Genomic DNA, 12436 nt, shown 5'->3' with positions numbered 1-12436 from the left:
TTTCCTTCTTCTCCATTGCTTCCTTTTACCAGCAGCTGGAGGATTTTTACTCTTGAGAGTTAACTGGGACAGGAAAAGGATGAAGAGGCAGAAGGGTTTATTTACAAACCAGTACTAAATCACCCATGTTCAAAAACAAAGACTGGTTTACCAGGAATGGATTCTGTTCATTGATTTAGGAGAGGAATATTGGGATTTTCGCTTAGATCTTAGGCAGAGCTTTAGGTAAACTTTTCTTTAGGCTGAAGCCTTCCAGCAAGGAAGGGTTTGGAGACATCTAGACTAACTCAAACCACCTGTTCTTCCCCTGTTGGTGTACCATTTCTGTTGCCCACAGGGCTGAACTGTGCTGGGTTTTTACAAAGGACAATGGCAGTGTTTCACAGCACAAAAGTGACAGGCACAACATCAGCATTTAAACTCCCACACCAGAAGACTAAAAGAACCAACCCTGTTCTGGTCCCCAGATTTCTTCCCATTTGTGTATCAGGAATCCCTGGGAGTGCACAGCTCTCCAGGGAGCTCTCAGCTCTTTCTCCTCATCTTGCACTTCTCCAATCATCACATACATCCAAATTAAAATAAAAAGGAGGTAAGATGGCAAATCTCAACCTATTTATAGAGTGCTAAGAAAAGAGCAAGCTCACCAAATAGTAAGCAAAGGACTTTCATGCTGGTTTGCTCCCTTCTTGCAAGGAATGCTAATGGCAGTTACTGGTTGGGGAAGCAGCACACTCGCGACAGCCTCCCCCAGCCCTTCACAATTCTACATGCTCTTAACTAAACAGCCACTCTGGATGGGGAGGAAAGATAACATGCCAGGAATAGATTCAGGAGAATTGCAGAGCTGAAGAGTCTGACAGGCTGTGTGAGGGAAGGAGGAATGGTTTGCAAAAATATAAATATGCAGAAAAGAACAGGGGGCTGTGGTTTCTAGTGGTACTTTTTGTTGACAACCAAAGAAGCCTGAATATTGGGGTGGGAGTTTTGTTTAAAAAGAGAAAAAAATAGTGAAGAAACAGTAGCTCTGAAGTTTTAAAAAGACACATAAGACACATTTATTTCTAAACTGCTGTCATCCCACTCAGTCAAAAAAGACTGAATTGCTACCATTTGAGTTGGATGAATGGTCTAGACCACGCTGTTCCCCCAGTCACTTGCCACTTGCAGCTCATCTGTAACCACAAGCCTGAAGCTCAGACACCTTCTTCATGTTGCCCTGCATTCTATGAGTGAGAGCTCACAGCTCAGAGCTTCACAGCCTGTGAAGCAATTAACACCTGTCAATTTAACTGCCTCATGCAGTCCTTTTTAATTGGGAAAGATGCAGTTCTGTCCTCAGTGCAGGGCAGGAGTGCACAGTGGGCCTGGTTCCCACCTGGATACATTGGCTGCCCCTTAGTTGCATGCTGGGATAAAACCTGGCTGTGCAACCACCCACACCCATTCAGTTTCCCTTGAAAAGGGAATCACAGCACTGACAAGAAGGGAAGAAAGAGATCATCACCACAATTGTCCGCGGTAACATCCCTAGAGGGAAAGGGAGAAGAAGGGAGAACTGAAGCAGTGACTACCCAGTCATCATCATTGTCAATATAGTCAGTATCATCTTCACCTTCATCTCTTCTTATGAAGTGAGCCTCTTCTCCCAGCAGCTGTGAGAGAACTGAGAGGTTGCTGAATCAACACCATGATTGAAGTGCAACCATTAGCAACCTTCCTTCTGCCTTCAAGGTCTGAAGTGAGCTATTTGAAGAGGACTTGGTCTGACCTCTGACCTCCCCAATGCAGCCAGGCACTGTCTGCACTGGGGCTCCTCATGGAACACAAACATTTCAGCAAAACATCAAAACACAGATTTACACTTTTGAGGTGGACAAAGTCCAACACATCTCCAAACATCAGCAGGTTGCAACTATGTCAGTCTCTTCTAGTTGTGAACACTTTTTCTAGTCAAATCTAGACCAACTTCAGCTTAATAAGCAACCCCAAGGCATTTACATCATTTACATGCAGATCTTCCAAAAGCACAGCATGTTTTTGAAAGCTCAATATTTAATGCCTTCCTCCAGAGCAACATCCTCCCATGCACAGCAGAGACTGTGGTAGCAACATCTGGGGTATATCCACGGGCCAAGATGACAACACACACAAAACCAGCACGAGAACTGCAAAGTGCTCATCTCCCATGACAGCCCCAATATGAATTGTTCATTCATATTTTCTGAATACAAGATTCTGCAAGCTGCCATCTGCCTACCAGGGCAGCCTGTGTATCTGTACAGAATGGAGGTAAATTAAGACAACAACCCGAATAGAAAAGAAAAAAAAGAAGAAAAAATTACTTTTTTTTTTTTTTTTTGGTCTAGTACATAATCTCTCATTTCCTCAAACCTGAGAAATATCATGCCAAGTCAGACCTCTACCAGTCAGTGGAGCATAGGACGCATTGTATTCAGATGTATTTTCTAAGGAACATTTCAGATCACAGTTAAAATTATGTATTGTGCAGATGGATTAAGAACTAGACCCCATTTCCTCTTTTATTCCATGTTATGTGCTTTTCTCTTGACTGCTGCTGTTTAGGTATCTTATTTTCCTCCCCCCTCTCCCCATTTTTGTTCACCTTTTATTATTTCAATAAGCACAAAGATAAACAGAAAGAAGCTGATACAGTGCTGGGAGTTGGGTCTGGCTGACTCTTTCACATGGTGCATCTGGAGCTGCAGACTCCACCCTTCGTCTGATTTATTTTAAAAGCCTGCTGTGTCCATTAATGGAAAATTGGACCCTGTTCAGACTGTGATGGTGTCCATGGACAGGAAAATGGAAAGTTTCAGATTAAAGCTGCAGGAGACCAGGAAGAAAAATATCTGGAGAATTTAATTGATGGTGGCAGCACAATAATTGCAGACAGATATTAAAGAAATGGCAGTCTGTGACCCAAAGCACATCCTTGGGTCACAAGGAGGGGAGCATGAATGTCTGCAAGGCCACAGGGCTATGGAATTAAAATATTCCTCACCAGCAGGAAGTTCGAACATTTAGCAAAACCGAACACATAGGATAGAACCACTATCACATTTTCTAACCATCCAAGTTATTCACCTCTTAAAGATGTGAGACATATCTGATGACACCCATCTGATTTGAGAAAGTGGTAGGAATCTCGAAGACGTCATTCTGCAGTTTCATTAGAATAAAGAGCTTAGAGAAGTCACCTTTACTGAAAACCTGATCAGACACTGGGGAAGCCCATCAAGGTACATGGAAAACAATCAACACCTGGGTTGTTGCTGTCCATGGAGCAGAAGACAGTGAACCAGTGAAGAGACTTTTCAAATCCCAACCAAGCTTAGAGCCTAGCAGGGGGAAAAATAAATACATTAAAATCTGTAAAACCAAGCAAAATTGCAGCTTTTAAACCCACTGATTGATAATAACAATACTGTTCTCGTATGATGTTTTTTTCTTTTTTTGCAGTTAACAGTGTAGCAATAAAGTAAAAGTATCACTGTAATTATGGCTACTTATATAAAACTACCATAGAATACAGGAGAAGATGAAACCAGTATGATGAAATGGAAACTTAATGCATTTTACAACCACCCCCGCACACCCCCACACCCCCCAAAAAAACAAAACCTTAAAGAATGCTCTAGCTGAAATCTCATGCCATGGTCTTGCTTTATTGTTTGTTTTTAAACTGTTACATGGAAAATGATGATAGAATTCTATAGCAGGAACATATTTTTGGAGTGGTCAAAAATATTTTGGGCTACTTGGTACCTTCCTATTAAGGCAAGACAGCCAAATCTCCAGCCCATGAAAGAATTTGTCATGAAGTGAGATCATGAAGTCTCTCAGAGAGACCAATATGGTTAAGAGCATGTTCCATTCTCTCCTTTCCCAAAGAAACAGAAACATTTGCAAAACCCTTCCAGTCTTTACTTTTGGATGAAATGATTGCAAGGACCGGGAGGTGGTGCAACAAAATATTCCATTATTTTCCTCCTGCTAGCTGAAGTTACAGCCTAAGACATTCCCATCAGCACAGCCATCTGTTTACAGGAGCTGTATCTAGCCTGAAGCCCATACAAAGGGAAGAGAGGAACATGATTGACACAGAAGATTTAATTTGCATCAGTTTAAAAGATCTGGCTTATTAGCTTATGGTGCAGAACACGGTACTAGACCCAAGTTACCTTTAGTCTAAAAACTCTCCCTGATTTCCCACGATCTGTTGGAGCCCCACATGCTCCAACAGCAAGGGGTTACACAGCCATCTCAGCTCTTTTCCACTGCATATACTTTTTTAAAACTGACTTTCTACGGTTTCAAAGAGGGGTTTGAACCAGAATGGTGCCTTTGTGTCATGTTTTCAGAAACAAGAAGAGTAAAAAAATGTGAGAGGGATTTTGAAGGGCAAGGAGAAGTTATTCTATAGCTTTAACACTTATTCTGTAGAAGGAGTTTAAGGTCTCCTCTGTCAAAATTTTCAGTGGTGCTGCCTTTGCAATTCAGCATTTGCTCTGGTGAGCTACACTGCTTCTCTCCAAACATTTCTGAATCACAGAGGGTTTGTTTTATAGGTTTGTTTATTTGTTTTAACCCAAAAGAAAACACTATAGTTGAGTTTTTTCCATCTGAGAGACTGTGGTAAGCAACTTACCCATACAGACAGCTATTCACAACAGGAGCCATTCAGTTCTTTGCTCAGCAATTTTAATATTCCCCTTTGAATATAGCTGAACCACATGAAATTCAGTTGTGTAAGGCTCTCCTTCAAAGTAGAGATTTATTTTCTTTGGTAAAAGCTCATCAAGTCTTGAGGCTACAACCATCTGTGTTAATCTCTGCACAGTCTGTTCTTATTCATCATCAATAATAAGACCAAGGAGCACCCATGCTGAAGACAATATGAACAGACAACTATAATAAAGAAATAAAAGCTGCCTTGCTGAAATTTTTAGCTTCTGTGTCTATCCTACATCATAATTCTTTGACCATAACTGGAGACACCAAATGAGGGAAAACAATTAACTTCACCCAAAAGGAACATCATGTTTGAAAGAAAGTTCAACTGTGTTTTCTGAGTGGCCATTATGGGAGTGATTTGCAGATCTCAGGCTTTGGCAGAGGGACAGCCGGCAGCAGAGAAGAACTCGGAGGCTCCTTGCTTCTGCCTGCTAAAATTTATTGTCTCTTACATTACAGCTGTGGGGATGTTCTCTACTAACTGCAGAAGCTTCCTGCACAAGTAGATCGGGTCATTCAAATGCTGCAGGTGAGATCCAGGGCAATGCCTGCAGAGTCACATAACGGCATTACCTCCAGCTTGATCTCCACTGACACTGAAATGGGGTTGACACATCTGTCATTCAGCTTAAATGGAAACTCACTGTAAGAGCTGATCATGCTGAGCATCCTCTGCAACATGCTGATAATCTTTTTCCAGGCACTGGACTGCCCACAGGGTTGCAGAATTATGGGCATAAAGGGTCTCAATTAAAATTTCTTCTGCCTGCCCAAACCTGAAAGAACTTGATTTTTTAACTTGTGAACTTGTGATGGTAACTGGCACAGAGACCTCTTCCCTGAGAAGTCAAAGAATAGACCAGTTTCTAGGTGATCAGTAAGGGAGAAGTGACTCCTTAAGAGATGTTTTCCATGTTTGAGGCCAAGCTTCATCCCTTGGTGTCCCAGAAGGTATGTGACAGAGAAACAGCAAAAATCCCTTTTGGTTTCTGTCTCTAGTCAGGGCTAGAGGGGACGATTACCCAGACTAGCTTGGTCTCCACAGCTTTCAAAGGAAGATCCGAGAAATGTTTGCCTTTAGGTGTTTCCCATCCCAGTCAATGAATGCTTTCTGCTTTTGCGATGTGGCTGCTAATTACAGCCACACAGTCCTTACAGTGGGCATCTGCAAATCTCCAAAACCTTTCTGCTTAACAACAACTTCATGCCTGAAACACAGTCCTTTTAGCAGAAACTCCAACCCTCTTGTTAGTCTAACTGCTGTCAGTGATACTTCTTCTGTGCTTATGCATGGCAAACAGCATTCCTAGCTCTCCACTTTTCCTTTCCATCTTCATTGCCTAATGACCCAGTTTCAATCTGAATAACCATTTCCTCCAAACAACATCAAGCCTTCTCCTTATCAGTTTCAAAAGGGTTCTGCTGGCTGTTTTATTCAGCCAGCTTGCTCCAGGCAGGTGCTGTTCTTACACAGTATCACAAGGCACTCGTTGCCTGCAACTGCAGCATAAACAAACTTGTTGGTGCACCAGCTTTCCCCAGCGGCAGTGGTACAGAAATCTGAAGTTTAAGCGTAAACAGGGATCAAACTCCTACAGGAAAATGGGCCTGGCCTTTGATTCCCAAGATGTACTGGCCCTCAAGTACTTGAACCAACATGAATCTTAGGGTAGAGCAAGCACTTCTTCACCAGCCTTACCTGTGAATGTGCAAGTTTTTCTCCCTGTCAAAGCAATGTTTGTCAGGAGTCATGAAAGGTGTAGGACTGCTGATGGCAAACAGGAAGCAGAAAAGCTCAAGCAGTCACAGGGTCTCCCACAGTCACATCTGTGAGCACAGCTATGGGATTTCACCCATTGCCTGGCACAGAGAGAGACACAATATTCTTCCACATACAGCCTTCTCTATGTGGGCAGCAAGTTCACAGCTGAACAAGTCCTGGGCTATATGTTTTCAAAGCATAATGACAGAACAAAAGACAAAATTTACTAATCGTGCTCCCAGTGTGACTTTCAAAGGAGTTTTGTGTACCATCAAATCAAGAACTTTACATGCTGGCTGGCTACTCCCACCTACCATGGAAGCCAAGGCAATTATTAAAAGGTAGAAGAGCAGTGTGACTCCTTCCCATTACAGATACTAAAGACTCCCCATCCCGGTGATCAAGAAGAGAGTGCAACTTTTTTCCCAGCATTATTACAAAAACCAGTCCATTTTCTAGAAGAAATCGAGGCTTACACAATGACACTTTAGTTTAAAAAAGGGTTAAGCTTCCCAAACCAGGCAAATTATATGGAAATAGTTACACAACCTTCATAGGCTCCTCTAATTCCTTTTTGGGACTAAACAGACTTGTATTTGTAATACACCCTAGTTTAAAAGAAACAAAACAAGCCCACAAAGAAAAGCCCCAGCCCCCACCCCCCCAAACCTATGAATAAGAAATACATTTTCAGAAGCAAAACTCATCCTATTTTATCTCCTTGTACAAAACTATGTCAGTCTCAATTTTTTTCAGTCCTGCCCCCAATCTCCTTCCCCTCACCCACGCCTTCTTTTCAAATCAAACGAGCCTCTCCCTGTGTCTATCCTCTGGAACAGGATTAAAGTTTCACACTGAGCCTGTTGCTGGGTTCACAGTAGCAGATGATCTGTTTGAAAGCTGTTCATTCAGCTCTGGGCAAGGCAAATTTGCCATGAGTTTTCTTCAACCCACCATCTCCTTTAGCTTACAGGAGCTGGAGGAGGAAACCTTTCCTCAGCTCTCAGCACAGCCCCCAGCAACTAACTTTTCTACAATACTTAATAAAGCATTCTTTTCAAAGCATGTGCTATGTTGACATCGCATTTCGTGAATTCTTTAGATCTTCTTGTTTGAGGGTGGGAAATGAACATATATATATATATATATATACACTCTCATCCACCAACTCAGGCACAGGTGTTACAAAGAGTAATGGTAAACCACAGTTCTATCCCTTACCGAATATTTTAACAGCTCCAGAGCTTCTTTAAAAAATAATTTGAAAGGTTTCCCTATTGCTTTTTGCTAGATCACTTGCTCTGCAGATTTTCAGCTTCTATTGAAAGACTGGCATAGATTCTCTGCCAACACAAGGCAGCAATAAGCAACAAAAGATTCACTTCAGTGTTAAATATCAGGTTCATTTAATTAATTTAATAACATTTTCTGTTGGAAGCTATGTTAGAGCCGCTGGATCCAGAAGATTGTTTCAAAACAGAATCCCTGTAGCCTGCATTTTTGTAATCCACTTGTAGTCCATATCCAGCAGCTTTACTCTTCAAGTCTTCTTTTGATGGCACTTGGCTTTAAGCAGATGCTCTCTATGATGAAGGCCAGCCACATGCATGAGTCATGCCACTGCAGTGGATAACACAAGCCTTGTCCCAATTACTTTGTAAGAAAATAAAAAAGACACTTGGAAAATAGGTGTAAGCAAGGTAGGATCAAAAAGGTACGACATGATTCAGGACCATCTCTGTCAGTGATTTGATCAAAACCAGTAGATGTGAAAAGGGCATGATGGGACAGCCTCCAGCACCTGCTGCCTTTTAGAAAGACTAGCACACTCCATTTTTTGTCTCTAGTCTCATGTGTTGACAACCCAAGAACAGTAAATTCCTTAAATGCTGGATACTGATAAATGTGGTGAGTTTGGTATCAGCTGAGCTACAGACCCACCACTTTGCATTCCGCATTAACCGGTCTCATTGCTTCTCTGCAACCTAAAGGAACTCCTCCTTCCTCAGAGCTGTGTGTTCAGCACTTTGTATTTTTGACTGACTCAAAAAAGGTCAATTAGATATAAATGGTCCAACCTTGCATATTCCTGCTTCAAATTACTTAACATAACTGTTCACGAGTCTTGCAAGAGCCATTTTAAGCTTGAACTTCTGAGGTTTCCTGCTTTGAAGATCACTTTAACAACCCTGAAGTGTGTTCTTTATTATGCAGCATCCCTCCTTCTGTGGCAGAGCTGAATGAAAGACCAGGGCACTGCTTTCACAGGAAATCACCAGGTTTGCTCTACCCCATCCCCTCCAGTTCCCAACCTCTGCAAGCAGCCAGTAGTGCCTGCCCTGCCCACATTTCTCCTCTGCTGCCATTGCCTGTTCACCCAGGGCTGTGAGGACCAGGGAGCCCAACCAGCTCTGCGTCTCTGCTCCCTTGGGTGCCACTGGTGGGAACATACACCTTCCCAAGGGCAGTGGTGGAGAGCCAGGGTCATCTTGGTGCCCTCCTAGAGCTGACCTTTAGGTTTGTATGACCTGCTCTGCACTGGCAGCTGAGATGCCATCTCAGGGCTTTGCAACTGCTGCTGGTCACCAGTTCCTGGCTAGCATCCCCAACCCAGCAAACATGTGTTGAGAAAGGCACCACTTGTTCCAACAGCCAGAAGTCCCCCAAGGGCTCTCTTCCCACCACCACTTGCCCCACCACAGGGCTGACCCTTTGACAGCTCACTGTGAGCAGTGCTGAACCAGCCCTTGGCTCCCAGGACTCTCCCAGAGGCAGATGCCACACTGGAACCTGTCTGTGCTGCCCCATCTGCCACAGCCTGAGCAAGAAGGACGTCAAGCCGTGCCTTCAACACCTAAAGACAACTCCCAATATGCAAAGATGGATTTTGAAGGCCACTGAGCTCTATTTCCATCCCAATCTGAGTTTTCAACAAGACTGATGAGCCTCATGCTGCTCTGCAGAGGTCACTCTCACCTGAAGCAGGTGGGGTTGGTTCAGAGGGTACTGAACCAGTCGTGTTTGACAGAGGAGCCCAACTCCACTGTTAACTGTGGTTCTTTGATTTGCTTATGTAGCAATCAGTTTAAACCTGCGCTTTTTACTTACCTCAAGCAGAGTCTCAGAAATGCAAGCATGCTGCACTAAGGCAAAAAAATTGCAAGCAGAAGTTAAATAGTTCAGTGTTGTTTAACATGCGTGAGTTAAATAAAAAGGCAGTTGCCTTACTGTGCAGGAGGATACTAATGCAGTATCTGCAGGCATTGAATTCCCCCAGAGCCCAGACAACAGAAATACCTGTTGCAGCCAAACAAGCTTCCTGCAGCCATGCCAAGATACCCTCTGATCAAAGTGCTATTGCAACCCTGGCTGCTGGTTTGGCCTCTGCCTTTCCACTGAGACCACCAGCAAGAAAGCAAATGGGTGTTCTGCACATTGCTATGAACAGCACAGACAAGATAGAGGAAGGGAAAAAAAATACAGACTGCAGCCTACCCTTGAAAGTTATGCAAGAAGAGAGGTACAAGATGAGCTTTTCCCACAGCAAGGCTTCCAGCTCCTATTGCAAAACCCCGGCAATCACGCAGGGACTCTTCCACAAGGTCTCCTAGGGTCACTATTCACTTCAAAGTCAGCAGCAAGGTGGCACAGCAAGGATCCTACTGCATTGCCACAACTGGCTGGCAGAGACAGTTGCCTGGGGAAAGCCAGAATGCTGCAGCCATTACTCCAAGCACTGTCTGACTTTACAGACTGGAATGCCATGAGGACCCATGGCTGGCTGTGTCACGGCTCACTGGGTGTACGAGCCCAACTTACCATGTGGCTCATGCTGGTTTCAGGACTAGTGCTCAAGCTCAAGCATTTATTTTTTCATGCTTGTCCCTCTCTTCCCCCTTTCTTCTCAAACCTAAGTTTTACCACCTGGCAAAAAAATGGCTCACACCAAACTCAAGCCAGAGTGGGACCCAACATACACAGACAACATGCCCCTACGAAGAGACCTTTTGTGATAGACTGAGATAAGCTTAGGTACAATATTGACCAGAGTACTTCTCTCATAAGCTTCTCTTTGCAGCAATTTTTTTTTTCTGAAAACCAACTAATCTCTTTCTAAAGTTCTCTAGTCATAGAAACTGACTGCAAACATTTGTAAAATTTACCTTCTTTGTTAACCTATGGTGTTTTATTTGAAATTAAAATGTAGCCATATTTTCAAGCCCATCTGGTTGAATTTGTTAGATTGAAGCCTCCGGTAACTGTAGCCTTGTAGAAACCACTTGTCTTGTCTAGACTAGTTAGCCAGTTTGTATCTACAGAGAAATATGCACTTCCTAACACAGCAATCTATTCAAGATGGATCATCTCTATGAGGGCAACCCTCTTTCCACTGACCATGAAGGAAACTTAGTCAACTTAGATTAAGGGACTACACTTTACATATCTAACATCAAGTGAGACAAGTCCCATTCCTCACTGAAGATGTGTTATCAAGTTCCTTTTACCATGTAGACCTTTCCCACAATATAAACTCATCAGTTAATATTACTTTCACATAGATTGCAGGCTCTAATACATCAAGACTAATTTCTAACAGCCATTAAGCAACCAGAAGTGAAATTACTTTAAGAACCCTCGAGATTAATTTCCTTTCCATTCATTCAAGGTTCATGTTCTTTGTTTCCTCTTGCAATAATTTAAGAGACAAACCACTGCTGGGAACAGTACGTGTCCCTCCACCCCCTCCAGCTGACAAAAATTGGCAGAGTTCAAGAGAAATCTCAGCGAATGGGAGAGAAAAAAATTCACAAAGAGCAATTACTACAGATATTGAGATTTATTGCTGATTTTCCCTTTCTGAAAGGCTGTCAAACTGCCACAGTTCCAGAAGGGGATTATCTCCACAAGCCCTTTGGCCCCAGTCCCTGTGCCAGTTCAGACAACATGACTAGAGACCTATGTGTGGCAGCTTGCTGCTTACAGAACAGTTGGAGGAAAAATCCATCCTTCCAGATCCTGAATTTATATGTTGTTTGGTATGACCTGCTGTCTGCTTCAAACAAAAAAAAAAAAAAACACCAGGAGCATCCCATGGGGAATGCTGCTTTTCCTGAGTTTAGCTCCCTGTATAAGAAGCTGCTACTGAGTGGTGCTCACACAGAGCCAGCATGATACAGTGCAGTTTTTTATTTACCACATCAATCTGATATAGGTGGTCTTGTGCTTTGAGGCAAAGGCTCCTTACCATCTTTGCCAACTATGCTGCTCCTTTACCAGCACTATTAATAGCATAGGTTCTTTTCTTAATTTAAAAAAAACCAAAAAACAACAGATCCCTTTCCTCATGTTTGGTTGCACTTCTTCATTCCTGCTGCTGCTTATTTTTCATGATAGTGTCTCTAGGCTGCAAGTCAGCTCTTTTCCAGCTGGTGAGATCTGGTTCCTCTTTATGTGCCTGTCCTTTCAGTGTAAACAAGCAATGCTTCTCCAACTCCACTGATCACAAGGCTGTAAACAAAGCATATCACAAATTTAGCATCATGCAAGTCCTTCTACTTGATATAAAAAGGTATTATTTGATCTAAACATATTCCAACCTAGAGACAGTAACCCAGGTGATTTTTTTCATTTGCCTTGCTAAGAAAATGCTGAAACCCAAAATATCTTATTTAAATGATCTCATCAGAAACCACCTTTCCTGGGTTGGTGCTATTCAGTAAAAATGCACAGACAGGAATCTAAATGGAGAAGGTTGCCCCTAGTTACAAGAATAGCTGCACACCCCTACACCTGCAAGAATAGGAAAGGAAGGCAAGAGAGTTTGAACCTTATTAGCCTATTGCTTCCCTCTTGCAATTTCTGTTTGTGTTCTGTCCTGAAAACTTTCCACTTCACAACATCAGGAGGAGATGTAAA

General features: G+C 42.8%; 1 protein-coding gene across 4 annotated transcripts in view; it reads right to left on the bottom strand.

Moving 5' to 3' along the window:
• Window positions 1–11342: 11342 nt before the first annotated feature.
• TMEM241 (transmembrane protein 241) overlaps window positions 11343–12436 on the bottom strand; it is a 55094-nt gene continuing 54000 nt past the window's right edge. For all 4 annotated transcript variants that reach the window (XM_068190820.1, XM_068190811.1, XM_068190836.1 and 1 more), the window contains one exon: window positions 11343–12028. Coding sequence is in view for 2 of the 4 variants with exons in the window: in XM_068190836.1 (XP_068046937.1) it covers window positions 11968–12028 (61 nt within the window). In the remaining 2 variants the exon portion in view is untranslated. The remainder of the gene's footprint in view (window positions 12029–12436) is intronic.

Source organism: Anomalospiza imberbis, chromosome 1 (assembly GCF_031753505.1).
Source record: "Anomalospiza imberbis isolate Cuckoo-Finch-1a 21T00152 chromosome 1, ASM3175350v1, whole genome shotgun sequence".
NCBI classification, from domain to species: domain Eukaryota; kingdom Metazoa; phylum Chordata; class Aves; order Passeriformes; family Viduidae; genus Anomalospiza; species Anomalospiza imberbis.
Note: the sequence above shows the minus strand (reverse complement) of the source record. Positions and strands in the feature narration are given on the sequence as shown.